At 53.0% G+C, this 15,341-nt stretch overlaps 1 protein-coding gene across 1 annotated transcript in view; it reads left to right on the top strand.

Moving 5' to 3' along the window:
- Positions 1-1,213: 1,213 nt before the first annotated feature.
- Positions 1,214-15,341, top strand: part of LOC308677856 (CTD nuclear envelope phosphatase 1-like) — a 16,074-nt gene continuing 1,946 nt past the window's right edge. The window contains exons 1-5 of the mRNA XM_081344553.1: positions 1,214-1,610; positions 10,542-10,608; positions 12,052-12,170; positions 13,803-13,874; positions 14,998-15,225. Of these exons, the coding sequence (XP_081200679.1) occupies positions 1,509-1,610; positions 10,542-10,608; positions 12,052-12,170; positions 13,803-13,874; positions 14,998-15,225 (588 nt within the window). The 5' untranslated portion in view covers positions 1,214-1,508. The remainder of the gene's footprint in view (positions 1,611-10,541; positions 10,609-12,051; positions 12,171-13,802; positions 13,875-14,997; positions 15,226-15,341) is intronic.

Raw genomic sequence — 15,341 nt, 5'->3', positions numbered from 1 at the left:
TTCTCCAGCTTGACCGCTCTTAAGATGGGTGGACTTCAACTCCCAGAATTCCTCAGCCAGCCTGGCTTCCTACGCCCAGGCACTCAGAACATGCTCAGGAGACTGTCAGCTCTTCACAGGGGACAAGGCTGAGGGGGAAACTCCCAGAATTCCAGTGGGCCAGCTAGGGGATCTGGGAATGGGCCTTCCCACACAGCTACAGATGACTTTGGCACTCTGACTGGGGAATTCTGGGACTCGAAGCCCACCCATCTTAAAGCAGGCTGGCTGGGGAATTCTGGGAGTCCACCCATTTTAAAGCATGCTGGCTTAAAGCAAGCTAGCTAGGGAATTCTGGGAGTCGAAGTCCACTAAACTAGCCAGACTTGAGAAACACTGTTACAGCCTGTGGGCTCATTTTAAGGTAAATCTGGACACCTTTTTTACATGAAGAAAAAGCATTAAGTAATGTTTTTTAAAAAAATCAAAAATCAGAAAAGAGCGCAAGTTGCAAGGATACATAACGCGCAAACTGTAACCAGATTTCCAGACCTGAAACCCTGGCATCTTTCCAGAAAGCTTTGGAGAGGCTGCATGGACAGAGAAGGAAAAAAAAATAAAAATAAATCCTCCCTGCTAATAATTGGGAGAAAACCCACTTTACAACAACCCTGCGTTGTCGCCCGCTGTCCATAATATCAGCTCAGTATTAAAACCTAGCCTGCCTTTCAACGCTGGCCCTCTTGTGGTTTCGCCCTGGAGGAGGGGGGTCTTCAAACTTGGCCCTTTTAGGACTTGTGGACTTCAACTCCCAGAATTCCTCTGGAATACTCCTGAGGAATTCTGGGAGTTGAAGTCCACAAGTCCTAAAAGGGCCAAGTTTGAAGACCCCCTGCCCTGGGAGGGTCGAGCAGGAAGCCAACATTGGCCAATGCTTCGAAACAATTTCGACACCTCGATTTAAATACTTTCCCCCCCCTCCCATTTCAACTTCGCCTTACAGACGAGAGAAAGCGAAGCCTGTGAACTCGCCGCGCATGCGCTCTCGCTCTCTCGTGTGTTTTTTTATTTTTTTAAATCCACCTCCCCGCCCCTCTGGGCGACGCATGCGCCCGGGGCCTCCCTGCCCGCGCTCCGCTTTCGAATTCTTCGGACGCGCTTTTTCTTTTTTCACCGCCCGCGCCGAAAGCGGAGGTGCGCGTGCGTGGAGCCTTCCCGGCCCCGCCTCTTCCCCGCTCGCCTTCTCATTGGACGCGCTCCCGCGACCCGGAAGCAGAGGCTGGCGCTCCGTCGGTTGCCCCGGAAGCAGCCCGCTGGAAGCAGAGGCGAGCGTCGGCGCGGGAGGGGGGAGCGCTTCCCCCTCTCGGCGGCGGCAGCGAGCGAGGCGGCGGCGGCGGCGGGAGGCGGGATGGCGGGGCCGGGCTGAGCGGAGGGCCCTGCCGTCCTCTTCCCGTCTTCCGTCCTTCGTCCCCGGCTGGAAGCTGGCGGAGCTGGGCCGGGCCGGGGGCGCGGCGGGCCCCGCCGGCGGCATGATGCGCTCGCAGTGCCTGCTCGGCCTCCGGGCTTTCCTGGCCTTCGCCGCCAAGCTCTGGAGCTTCCTGCTCTACCTGCTCCGCCGGCAGGCCCGCACCGTGAGTAGAGCCGGGAGAGGGCGCCTCTGAGGGCGTGCAGAGTGCGCGCGGGGAGGGAGGGGGCGGTTGGAGGGGCCTGGAGGGGCGTGAAGGGGAAGGAGCCTGGGCCGATCTCTCTCTCCCCCCCCATCGCTTCTCTATAGGCAGGGAATGCTTTGCACCCCGTGGAGATTTGGGGGGTCTCTGAGCTTGGCTGGTTTCCTTTGCAGACGTTTCATGACCCAACTAGGGAAGCTCATCAAGGCTAGAAGGGAGTCAGTGGGGTTTGCGGAGTGGAGGGAGGAAGAAGAGGAAGGAGGAGGAGGAGGACTGTGGGGTCCTTGGTGGTCTCTGAGCTCGGCTGGTTTCCTTGCAGACCTTTCATGACCCAACTAGGGAACATCATCAGTGTTAGAAGGCAGTCGGTGCAGGGGGTTGCGGAGTGGAGGGAGGAGGAGGAAGAGGAGGCAGAGGAGGAGGAGAAGAAGAAGGAGAAAGACTGTGGGGTCCTTGGTGGTTTCTGAGCTTGACTGGTTTTCTTGCAGATGTTTCAGGACCCAACTAGGGAACATTGTCAGTGCTGGAAGGGAAGGGAAGGGAAGGGAAGGGAAGGGAAGGAAGGAAGGAAGGAAGGAAGGAAGGAAGGAAGGAAGGAAGGAAGGAAGGAAGGAGTGAGTGAGTAACTGTGGGGTCCTGGGTGCTCTCTGAGCTGGGTGGTTTCCTTGCAGAGGTTTCATGACTAGACCAGGGAACCTCATCATGACAAGAAGGCAGGGGGGTTTGTGAGGAGGAGGAGGAGGATAGGTGGGGTGGTGGTGGTCCTTGGTGCTGACTTAGAGGAGGAGGAGGAGGAGAAGAAAGGAGGAAGATGGTGGGTTCCTTGGGGCGCTCTGAGCTTGGTGCTTTCCTTGCAAACATTTCATGACCAAACTAGGTAACGTGATCAGGGCTAGAAAAGAGGAGAGCGGGGGGAGGGGGGGAATGTGCAGTCCTTGGTGCTGTCTGAGCTGGGCTGTTTTCTTCCTGACGTTTTGTGACCCATCTAGGTAACATCTGTGCTAGAAAGGTTTACCAACCATCAAAGTGGTTTGTCCTGCCAACCTTAGACTAATGAATGTTGGTGGGTCTTTAATGAGGCTGTATTTACTATATGCTTCTCTGGAGCTGATAGGTCCTTGTGCTGGACGCCGTTTAGCGCTGATACCAAGTCTGATTTTAATCTCTGCTACTCTGGGCGCTGATTACCGGTGAGCACCTCCTCATGAAGGCCTAGGGCAGTTCCTACCGTAATTAAGGACTTCCCAAGAACACTCCCACCAACACTGACAGAGCAAGCCTCTAGTACAGGGGTAGGCAACCTCGGCTCTTTTATGACTCATGGACTTCAACTCCCAGAATTCCTGAGTCAGCATAGCTAGTATATAAACAGAGAACACACCCCTTTCAGCGCTGGTGACATTCCCTAGATGGGTTATGAAATCTCTGCAAGGAAATAACTAAACTCAAGAGCCTCAAGGACCCCACAGTTGAACCCTGGGCTGCAAACGTTCTTGATGCCCCATATACTGTACAGACCCTACCTAGGTTTTGGATGCTCCCATTGACCACCATCAGACACCAAATAAGCTTGCAAGGCTTCACTTTGGATTCCTGCAGTAGATCAGACCTGGCTGGGGCTGTAACAACAGGCAGGGTGTGTGGGGTAAATTCGAGGCAGGAGGAAATAGCTGCCGTCCCCGAACATCTGCAATCAGACAAATTAAACCTGTGCCTGGATGAAAACCTGCGTTCCATGATAGGTCCTACAAATGACGGGTGTTGTGAGTGAGGTGGGAGCGAAAGGGTCACGTGATGGGGCTGGCTAATCTGATCAATCATTGTCTACCGGCCTTAAAGGAATTGAGAGGCAGAAAGCGGAGGCGCCCTCGAAAATCAGACCTAGCCACAAGTGGATTGTTTTGATTTCTGTGGATGCTGCTGTCTTAGCCTTAAGGTATTCTAGATAATATCTCCCGAGATATCAGCTGGTTTTCTTTCTCTCAGTATAGCTGGGGCATAGGGGAAGGAGGGAGGAAGAAGAGGAGGAAGAGGAGGAGAAGAAGGAAGGTGAAGAGGAAGGGAGAAGGAGGAGAAAGGCTGTGGGGTCCTTGGTGCTCTCTGAGCTTGGCTGTTAAAATTCATCACCCAGTGGAGAATTCAATTTGTGCTCAGAGGTCAAACGTGCCTCTGGCAGGCCAAAATTCAGGGCGTCCTCGGTTTGCAAACACAGGGGAGTCCTCACCTTACGACCACAATTGAGGCGAAAGCGCCTGTGGCTAAGCGAGGCAGTTACGTGAATTTTGCCCCCTTTTCGCTGTTTGTTAAGTGAATCTCTGCGGTTCATAGGTTTGTCAAAAGGTGGTGAAGGGAATCCAGGTCCCCCACCCCCCAATTGATTTGGCTGGTCAGAAGGTCACAAAAGGGGATCGCATAACCCCCCCCCCCGGGGCGGTGCGAGGGTCGTAAATAGGAACCAGCTGACGAAATTTGGATCAGGTGACCAAGGGCAGGCCGCCATGGTTCTAAGTTTGGAAAGCCCTTTTTTTAGTGCCGTTGTAACTTCAAACAGTCGCTAAATGAACTGTTATAAGATAGAATAGGATAGAATAATAAGAACAGAAAAGAGAATAGAATAGAATAATAATGGAGTGGAACAGAAGAGAATAGAAGCTGGAAGGGACCCTGGAGGTCGTCTAGTCCAGCCCCCCGCTTGAGTAGGAGAACCTATAGTACCATCTCAGACAAGTGACCGTCTCTAGCCTCTTCTTAAAAACCTCCAGTGATGGAGCGCCCACGATTTCTGGTGGCAAGGAGTTCCACTGGTTAATTGTCCTCGCTCTCAGGAAGTTTCTCCTGAATTCCAGGTTGCTTCTCTCTCTGGTCGGTTCCCAACCATTGTTTCTCGTCCTGTCCTCCGGTGCTTTGGAGAATAACGTGACCCCCTCCTCTTCTTTGGGGCAGCCCCTCAGATACCAAAATGCTGCTATCATGTCTCCCCTATTTCTTATTTTTTTTTAGACTTAACATACCCAATTCCAGCAACCGTTCTTTGTATGTTTTGGTCTCCAGGCCTTGGATCACCTTAGTTGCTCTTCGTGATCTTCGTTGAGGGCCGCCTGTTTAGCGTTTACCCATTCTTCCTCTGAGAGTAACTAGGCTCAAGTTTTATGTCTCTCTGTTTGCGACTGGAAAGTAAAAAGGGGAACTTTAAATCCACACCAAAGAACGGGTGACCTTTTGACTGGTGACGGGAAGTTTTCCTACTGGGGTGTAGAAAAAGACACTGTTTATCCCTCTGAGAAAAAAAAGGCAGAGTATGAAGCTGTGACCGCAAAGGCTGGGCCTGACATTTCCGCTGCTAAGCAAGACGGTTCTTAAGTGAGGTTTGCTCCCACTTTAACCGCCTTTCTTGTCACCGCTACTAAGCGAACCACTGCGGTTTGTTAAATCGTCACACGGTGAAGTGGATCCGGCTTGCCCCGTTGACTTTGCTTGTCAGAAGCTGGCGAAAGGGGGTTGTGTGACACACACACACACACACCCTGGGACGCTGTGACCGTCATAAATACGAGTCGGTTGCCAGGCGTCTGAATTTTGATCACCTGACCCCGGGGAGGCTGCAACGGTCGTGTGAAAAAGGGTCATAAGTCCCTTTTTTGCAACTTTGAACGGTCGCCAAATTTGTAAGCCAAGAACCTTTCCACGTCTCTTAAGCTTGAACTGCAGGCCATCAATCTATGCCTGCTTATAGTCTGTGCGTCACAAGTTGGTCTGGTTTCGGCTTTCTCAGAGGTCTTACAAAAAACAACCCATGATTAATCAGTGATCGAGGATGGTTGAGTGATCATTCTGTGCTTTCCGGCTTTTGTCATCCCGAACTTTGGAGATGGGTTCCCCCCCCCCATTCCCCCCCCCCTACATGATCTCAAATTAGAGGAGAAAAATTAAAACTCAAAGTAGAAGGGGAAAAAAATAACTGGAGGTGTTTAGGAAGACATTGGACTAGAAGACCTCTAAGGTCCCTTCCATTTGTTTGATTCTATGGTCTATCTATCTATTTATATCTATCGTCTATCATTATCGTCTATTTATCATCGTCTATCACCTATCTATATCATCGTCTGTCATCATCTACCTATCGTCTATCATCATCTATCATTATCATCGTCTCTCATCTATATTTTCATCTATCAAGTATCTATCATTGTCTGTCATTATCATCTATCGTATCATTATCATCTATCGTTATCGTCTATCCCCTATCATCCATCTCTGTCATCGTCTATCTACTGTCTATCATCGTCTATCATTGTCCATCTCCACGTATCAGTCTGTCTATCATCTTATCTATCATCGTCTATCCATCCATCTGCCAACTCTTATTCTGCTAAATAAAGCCAACACCAGTTGGGACTTGGCACCTATCCCATTTCTTCTTCTTCTTCTTCTTCTTCTTCTTCTTCTTCTTCTTCTTCTTCTTCTTCTTCTTCTTCTTCTTCTTCTTCTTCTTCTTCTTCTTCTCCTCCTCCTCCTCCTCCTCCTCCTCCTCCTCCTCCTCCTCCTCCTCCTCCTCCTCCTGGCCCCAGTCGGACGGGCCGAGGCTTGTTCGAGGAGACAGCCGGGGAAATGTCAGTCCGAGGTGGCTGAACTTCGGACTGCTTATAGCTTTGCCTTTCTAAGTTTCAGCTCTTCCTGTATTTTAAACGTCACTTCGGAAGGGATGGAGTGGGGGGGGACCGGGGGGGGCGAAAAGAGGGAAGCCAACAGAAGGATTGGAAAGTGAAAGACTGGATGCCCGCTGATCTCAGATGAACAAGGGCAGGGCGATTGGGGAGGGGAATGTTGAGGGCTTCAGTGTCACACCTGAACCTTGCTTTGCTGTTTCCCCCCCCCCCAAAAAAAAAAATGGTTTTGTCGGGCCTAATTCTGCTCCTGTTCAGCGGCATTTTTAGATGGGAGGTTTTAATAGAACTGGCCGGCCTGCCTTTGAGACAGTTCCTCTATTTTAAGGGTTGGGAAACGATGGACCTTTTATGACATGTGGACTTCAACTCCCAGAATTCCTCAGCCAGCATGGGGGAACTATGCCCCCCCCCCTTTAGGACTCATGGACTTCAACTCCCAGAATTCCTGAGCCAGCATGGGGGAACTATGCCCCCCCCCCTTTAGGACTCATGGACTTCAACTCCCAGAATTCCTGAGCCAGCATGGGCGAACTACGCCCCCCCCCCTTTAGGACTCGTGGACTTCAACTCCCAGAATTCCTCAGCCAGCATGGGCGAACTACGCCCCCCCCCCTTTAGGACTCATGGACTTCAACTCCCAGAATTCCTGAGCCAGCATGGGTGAACTATGGCCCCCCTTTAGGACTCGTGGACTTCAACTCCCAGAATTCCTCAGCCAGCATGGGGGAACTACGCCCCCCCCTTTAGGACTCGTGGACTTCAACTCCCAGAATTCCTCAGCCAGCATGGGGGAACTATGGCTCCCTTGATGACTTCTGGAGTTCAACTCCCAGAATTCCTCAGCCAGCATGGGGGAACTATGCCCCCCCCCTTTAGGACTCATGGACTTCAACTCCCAGAATTCCTGAGCCAGCATGGGTGAACTATGGCCCCCCTTTAGGACTCGTGGACTTCAACTCCCAGAATTCCTCAGCCAGCATGGGCGAACTACGCCCCCCCCCCTTTAGGACTCATGGACTTCAACTCCCAGAATTCCTCAGCCAGCATGGGGGAACTATGCCCCCCCCCCCTTTAGGACTCATGGACTTCAACTCCCAGAATTCCTGAGCCAGCATGGGTGAACTATGGCCCCCCTTTAGGACTCGTGGACTTCAACTCCCAGAATTCCTCAGCCAGCATGGGCGAACTACGCCCCCCCCTTTAGGACTCGTGGACTTCAACTCCCAGAATTCCTCAGCCAGCATGGGGGAACTATGGCTCCCTTGATGACTTCTGGAGTTCAACTCCCAGAATTCCTCAGCCAGCATGGGGGAACTATGCCCCCCCCCCCTTTAGGACTCATGGACTTCAACTCCCAGAATTCCTGAGCCAGCATGGGTGAACTATGGCCCCCCTTTAGGACTCGTGGACTTCAACTCCCAGAATTCCTCAGCCAGCATGGGCGAACTACGCCCCCCCCTTTAGGACTCGTGGACTTCAACTCCCAGAATTCCTCAGCCAGCATGGGGGAACTATGGCTCCCTTGATGACTTCTGGAGTTCAACTCCCAGAATTCCTCAGCCAGCATGGGGGAACTATGCCCCCCCCCTTTAGGACTCATGGACTTCAACTCCCAGAATTCCTGAGCCAGCATGGGTGAACTATGGCCCCCCTTTAGGACTCGTGGACTTCAACTCCCAGAATTCCTCAGCCAGCATGGGCGAACTACGCCCCCCCCCCTTTAGGACTCATGGACTTCAACTCCCAGAATTCCTCAGCCAGCATGGGGGAACTATGGCTCCCTTGATGACTTCTGGAGTTCAACTCCCAGAATTCCTGAGCCGGCATTCTTGGCTCAGGAATTCTGGGAGTTGAAGTCCACAAGTCATTAAAAGGTCTCCTGCTCTGTTGTGTGAAGAAAACCCTCCCATTTGCCCTCTGTCTCGTTTGGGTCGCAAGTGGGAACAGCCATGGTCAGATGACTTGTGTGCTGTGTGGCGCTCTAACATAGGAGCCGTAGAATCATAGGGCTGGAAGGGACCTCTCGAGGTCTTCTAGTCCCACCTCTTGCTCAAGCAGGAGAACCTATACCATCTCAGACAAGTGACTGTCTAGCCTCTTCTTGAAAACCTCCCGTGATGGAGCGCCCACGATTTCTGGTGGCCAGCTGTTCCACAGGTTCATTGTCCTCCCTGTCAGGAAGTTTCTCCTGAATTCCAGGTTGCTTCATTCCTTGGTCAGTTTCCAACCTTTGGAAACAAAGTGGTGGGGGGGGAAAGAGCCAGCTGAGGAATTCTGGGAGCTGAAGTCCACCGGTCTGAAAGCGGCCGCGGTTGCAGACCCCTGCTCCAATGGAAGGGAGGGATGGATCCGCACTAGGAGAAGTCCTTGACTTACAACTTGTCGGGGAGCCTGCCCATTCAGGTCGTAACTCGAAAACCCGTTGGAACAGATCCCATACCTTGAGCCCGGTCGTTCCCTCGCTCGTTAAGACGTGGCGCACCGGTGGTGTGTCGGTGGGGAGGGCCACGGGCGGGGGCAGGGATGGAGCAGGCCCCCAAGACCTCCCCGGCCCACCACGATACCTCATGCTCCCCCCCCCTCCCTTCATGCCGGGCTGGACACAGCTGGAAAAGACCGGTTCCTGCTGCCCCCTGGATCTGAGGCCAGATGGGGCGGGGGGAGAAACGTGCTTCGAAGTTACAACAGCACTGGGGAACAACAACAACAACGACATGTGACTCCCGAGTGCTTTTTCCACCCTCGCTCATCCCCAGAGCCACGTGATTAAAACGCTTTTGGTAACTGGCTCGGAGTTACGACGGTTGCAACATCCGTGTGCGTGTGTGTGTGTGAGGGAGATGTGATCCCCTTCCAGAAGAGCAGAGTCTTATCAGGGAGCTGGGTTCACTGAACAACTGCGGTGAGTGACCCGCTTAGCGACCGTGGGGTGATGCGCCCTTAAGCGATGTCTCGCTCAGCCCCGGAAATGCTGGACTCAGATTGTGGTCGTAAGTCGGAGGACTACCCGTAGGGCGTGGAACTGTCCGGCAGCGAGGCCCCCAGGGATCAGGACCCCCGTCAGCGATTGGGGTGGGAGGGAGGGGCCCCCGGGTTTCCACTCCTGCTTCCCCAGGGAAAAGAAAGGCCCAGATTACGGGCACCGGGCCTGGCCCTGGCAGCCTGTCGCCCCCCCCCCCCCCGCCCTGTTCTGCCAAGCCAGGGAGAGGCTGGCGGGGGGGGGGCTGTCTGGCCGGCCTAGAGCAGGCCTGGTCCTCTCCTCTCCTTCCCCGCCCTTCCCCTTCTGCCCGGCTGGGGCCTGAAGACCTTGGCCGGCTTCCCCGGGGAGAGGGGGCTAATTTTGGAAAGAAGGAGCCAGCCGGGGGCACCTGGGTCTGCCAGGCCCTGGAGCGAGGGGAGGGGCTGTGGGCACACGCCGGGGAGAGGAGGGGAGGGGGGGCGCCCGCCCTGGTGCCCTTGCAAGGGAGCAGCCCAGGCTTTTGCAGAGGAACAGCTGGTGGAGGGGGGGGGTAAAAATAGACTTGGAAGAGCTTCTCAGTGCTAAGGTGCCCCCTCGGCCCCCTTGCCTCCCCCCTCCCGCCTCTATCTTTCTCCCCCTTCCTTCCTTCCTTCCTTCCTTTTCCTTCCTTCCTTCCTTCCTTTTCCTTCCTTCCTTATCTCCTTTTCCTCCCTCTTTTCCTTCCTTCCCTCCCTCCCTCCCACTCCCCTCCCTTCTCTATCTCCTTTGTCCTCCCTCGCTTTCTCTTTTCTTCCCTTCCTTCCCTCCATCCTTCCTTTCTCTGTCTTTTTCCTTTTTTCTCCCTCATTCATTTTCATCTTCTCTCCCTCCTTTTTCTCTCGTTTCCTCCCTTCTCTCTCTTTTCCTTCCTCCCTTCCTTTCTTCCCACCTCCCTCCCTTCTCTATCTCCTTTTACCTCCCTCTCTTTCTCTTTTCCTTCCTTCCTTCCTTCCCACTTCCTTCTCTATCTCCTCTGTCCTCCCTCTCTTTCTCTTTTCTTCCCTCCTTCTCTCCCTCCCTTCTTTCTCTGACTTTTTTCCTTTTTTCTCCCTCTTTCTCCCTCATTCATTTTCATCTTCTCTCCCTCCTTTTTCTCTTTTCCTTCCTTCCTTCCTTCCTTTTTCCCTTTCTCCCTCCCTTGTCCCCTTCCTTCCCTCCCGTCAGGCCCTGGGATTTCAGCCTGCCTTCACTCTCCCAACCTTCTCCGTCTTTTCTGTGTTTTGCCGGCAGGTGATCCAGTACCAAACGGTGCGCTACGATATCCTTCCTCTCTCCCGGGTTTCGCGGGAACGGCTGAGTAAGTATTGCTCTCCTGTCTGGGACGCCCACCGGAGGGGGCTGGAAGGGGCTTTCGCGGGGCTGGGGCTGCTGCCGCTCGCCTCCTTTTTAGGCGGGGGTCTTCAAAGTCGGCCCTTTAACGGCTGGTGGACTTCAACTCCCAGAATTCCTCAGCCAGGCACACGTGCCTGGCTGTGGAATTCTGGGAGTTGAAGCCCACGAGTCATGAAAGGGTCAGAGTTCCCTCACGCCGGCTGAGGAATTCTGGGAGTTGAAGGCCACGAGTCATGAAAGGGTCAGAGTTCCCTCACGCCGGCTGAGGAATTCTGGGAGTTGAAGTCCACGAGTCATGAAAGGGTCAGAGTTCCCTCACGCCGGCTGAGGAATTCTGGGAGTTGAAGTCACAAGTCATAAAAGAGAGATAGTTCCCTCACACTGGCTGAGGAATTCTGGGAGTTGAAGTCCACAAGTCATGAAAGGGTCAGAGTTCCCTCACGCCGGCTGAGGAATTCTGGGAGTTGAAGGCCACAAGTCATGAAAGGGTCAGAGTTCCCTCACGCTGGCTGAGGAATTCTGGGAGTTGAAGTCACAAGTTATGAAAGGGTCAGAGTTCCCTCACGCTGGCTGAGGAATTCTGGGAGTTGAAGGCCACAAGTCATGAAAGGGTCATAGTTCCCTCACGCTGGCTGAGGAATTCTGGGAGTTGAAGTCACAATTCATAAAAGAGAGATAGTTCCCTGACGCTGGCTGAGGAATTCTGGGAGTTGAAGGCCACAAGTCACGAAAGGGTCATAGTTCCCTCACACTGGCTGAGGTATTCTGGGAGTTGAAGTCCACAAGTCATCAAAGGGCCAACTTTGAAGACCCTTGCCTGACTCTCTCTCTCTCTCTCTCTCTCTCTCTCTCTCTCTCTCTCTCTCTCTCTCTCTCTCTCACACACACACACACACACACACACACACACATACACACACACACAGAGGTGGGCAGCTTCCAAAGGGTTCAACAAATCCAACATATACAGGTGGATTTTTTTTAGTGGCCATTCTAAGTTACAACACCCCTGGGGGGTCTGGGGAGGGGGAAAGGTGACTTTGGACCGTTTTTCACAATCAACAACCGTCGCAGCTTCCCCGCGGTCACGTGACCAAAACTCAGATGCTCAGCAACCGACTGAGTTGCATCATCCCTGGGGAGGTGTGGGTGGGGGTCACGTGATCCCCCTTCTGCAACCTCCTGAACACAAGCGACTGGGAAGCCCGATTTGGTTAACAACGGTGCTCCTAATTTCGCAAGGCGGTGATTCCCTTAACGGCTGTCGCAAGGAAGGTCGTAAAATGGGGCAAAACCCGTGGAGCACGTGTCTCGCTTAGGTCGTAAGTCGAGGAGTCCCCGTATTAAAAAGCCATTCAGGGGAAGAAGAAGAAGAAAAACAACTCACCTTTTTTTCTCTCTCCGGCAGATCAGGTGAAGAGGAAGATCCTCGTCCTGGACCTGGACGAGACGCTGATTCACTCCCATCACGACGGGGTCCTGAGGCCCACCGTGAGGCCCGGCACCCCCCCGGACTTCATCCTGAAGGTGAGAACAAGGGGGCTCAAGAGGGGGCGGGTGTGAGCCCCCCCCACCTCCCCACCCTTCCGGGATCAAGCTGCTAGTTCCAAACCTGGAGGTCCAGCTAACATGCTCTCAACCCGGAGGCCGACACCGGCCAAAGGCCCCTCGGACAACGCTGGGATCCAGCAGCTCCATCCACTTTGAGGAGTCGGTTTGGGATTGGGGGTGGGGTAGGGGGTGGGGACGAGATCGAATCGCGCCTCATCTGGGCTGACCCAGGAATCTGCTCTGACGTGAAACGGTGCCCCCAGTTCTCAAAGAGTCAAGTCAGTCTGTCCAATGATCTGTATCTAATCTATGTATCGACGGCCCTCTGCCTGTCTGATCCATCTGTCACCTTCGTCTATTTCTTATCTGTCCATCATCTGTCGGAATATCTACCTACCTACGTATCATCTATCATCTTTTATCTCTTTTCCATCTGTCTGATCGTCTGTCATCTACGTCTCTATCATCTATCGGAATATTTTTCCTTCCTTCCTTCATCTTATCTTATCATCTTATCTTATCTTATCTTTATCATCCATTATCTACCATCTATCTATCTATCTATCTATCTATCTATCTATCTATCTATCTATCTCTAATGTCATTCATCTGTCATTTACCTACCTACCTATCGTCTAGATATCTCTATCGTCTGATCATCTATCAGTCTATCATCTATATCTAATGAACCTCCCAACCGTATCTATTTACTTATCTCTCTGTATCTATCCATCTGTCATCTATCTCTATTGCCTGTCTGATCATCTATGGTTATCTCTGTCGATAATCTCTCTATCCATGTGTTATCTATCCATCATCTGCCCACCTGTCACCTGTCCGTCTCATCCAATCTGTCTGTCTTACCTGTCTTAAGAATTGCCCATCGTACGATAAAACATTTAAAAATCATCCGAACAGTCTATAAAATTTTAAAGAGGGAAGAAATGTTTAAAAAAAAACGGATTAAAGGCTTTCCCAGCGCTAGCCAGCCGGAGGGCTGTTCTGCATGTCCCAAGCAAGGCCGCACACAGCCATGTTTTTACTCCTCTGTGGAAAGCCGGGGGAGTATGTGTGTGTGTGTGGGGGGGGGTTCTCCCACAGGGTGGGGGCAATGGCAGGGACGGCTCTCATCCTGGACACCCCCACCCCACCCCAAAGTCAGAATTCTTTAGTCGACGGGGCCACCAGAGTCCTGGCGGCACATTGATTAGAACACAGTTTTGCAGGCTGACTCTGCCCGCAGCCGAGAGTTCGACCCCGAGCGGCTCAAGGTCGACTCAGCCTTCCATCTTTCCGAGGCCGGTAAACTGAGGACCCAGATTGGGTTTTGGGTTTTTTTGTGGGGGGGGAAGGGCAAGAGACCGACTCTGTAAACCACTTAGAGAGGGCTGTAAAGCACGGTGAAGCGGTATATAAGTCTCCGTGCTTATTGCTACGCCTTCCCTGCCTGCTAGCTGGGACGTCGTTAAAGACGGTTCTGTAGCTGACCTGGGAGACTCAGTAGTTTGGTTCTGGGAAATGGGGAGACGGTGGCCTGATTCCCTGGCTTTCGCCAGCGCACTTTTGTCGCTCTTTTTGTGTCTAACGACCCGTCCCTTTTCCCGCCAGGTCGTCATAGATAAGCATCCGGTCCGCTTTTTTGTACATAAGAGGCCGCACGTGGACTTTTTTCTAGAAGTGGTAAGCCCGCAGCGTTTGTGTGTGTGTGTGTGTGTGTGTGTGTGTGTGTTTTTCTGATGAGGGTCTTGGCTACTGGTGCGAAGAATCGCCTCGAACACACACACACGGGGCGATTCCCCCGAAGGACTCCGGCCATGGAGGCGGAAGGCTAGATAGGCCAGAGGAAGGGGCCCTGCTGGCTGTGGCATCTCTCCTGTTCCCAAAATCCACACCGGGTGGCCTCGGGGGGGGGGGGAGTGGGCAAAGTGGGAGGGTGGGTGTCAGGTGGCTTCTGGGGGGGGGGTTTCCTAACTCTGGGGGGACCAACCTTTTGGGGTCCAGCAGCCAAAGCGGTCAGGAGGGAGTCATTCCAGGGAAGTCTGCTCTTGGTCATGGAGGATCCTCGCTCCTGCTTTTCATACATTAACCGTTCAAAGTTAAAACGGTACCGGAAAAAGCGACTTAGGACCGTTTTTCAGCCTTAATGACGGGTTGCGGCATTCCCCTGTGGTCACGCGGTTGACATTTGGATGCTGGGCCACTGACTCGTATTGATGACAGCTGTGGTGCCCTAAAGCAAGGAGTTTCCAACTTGGCCACTTTAAGACTGGTGGACTTCAACTCCCAGAATTCCCCAGCCAGCATACTCACTGTGGCCCTGCTTACTCTCTTATAATCTCTTCCTCTCCAATCTCTCCGCTTTAAGGGATAGGTAGAAACAGACCAGGCATGGCTGGCTGGGGAATTCTGGGAGTTGAAGTCCACCAGTCTTAAAACGGCCACGATTGAGGACCCCTGCCCTAAGGTCCCCTGTGATTCCCCTCCTACGACGGGCAAAGTCCACAGGGAACCCAGATTCGCTTAGCGACCGTGTTATTAACAACTGCAGCGAATCACTTCACAACACGATAAAACGAGGCAAAACTCACTTCACCAATTTCTCACTTAGCAGCATAAATTCTGGGCTCAGTTGTGGCCATAAGCCGAGCACACACTGTATCGGGATTATTTTGGCTGGGGAATTCTGGGAGTTGAAGTTCACGCAGTCTCTGGGAATGAATCTTTGTAAGAAAACCCTCCCACCTTTTGCCTTCCTCCTCCTCCTCCTCCTCTACCCCCCTCCCTCCCACCTCCCCACCCACAGGTGAGCCAGTGGTACGAGCTTGTGGTCTTCACAGCCAGCATGGAAATCTATGGCTCGGCTGTAGCAGACAAGCTAGATAATAACAGGAGCATACTCAGGCGGAGATACTACAGGCAGGTGAGTGGACACCTTCGCCTTACCTGGAGCCCAAGGCAGCGCCCAGGCTCCTGGGCTGCCCTCCTTCCCACTTGGCAGGTGCCACGTTGGCTTTGGAGAGAACTGATGTGTTCCCCCCCCCCCCTCTCTCTCTCTCTCTTGCTCTTTCTCTCTCTCTCTCTGTTTTTTTTCTCCCCCCAGCACTGCACTTGGAGCTGGGCAGTTACATCAAAGACCTTTCGGTGGTC

The sequence above is a fragment of the Vipera berus genome, assembly GCF_964194415.1.
Source record: "Vipera berus genome assembly, chromosome: Z".
Lineage (NCBI taxonomy): Eukaryota > Metazoa > Chordata > Lepidosauria > Squamata > Viperidae > Vipera > Vipera berus.
Note: the sequence above shows the minus strand (reverse complement) of the source record. Positions and strands in the feature narration are given on the sequence as shown.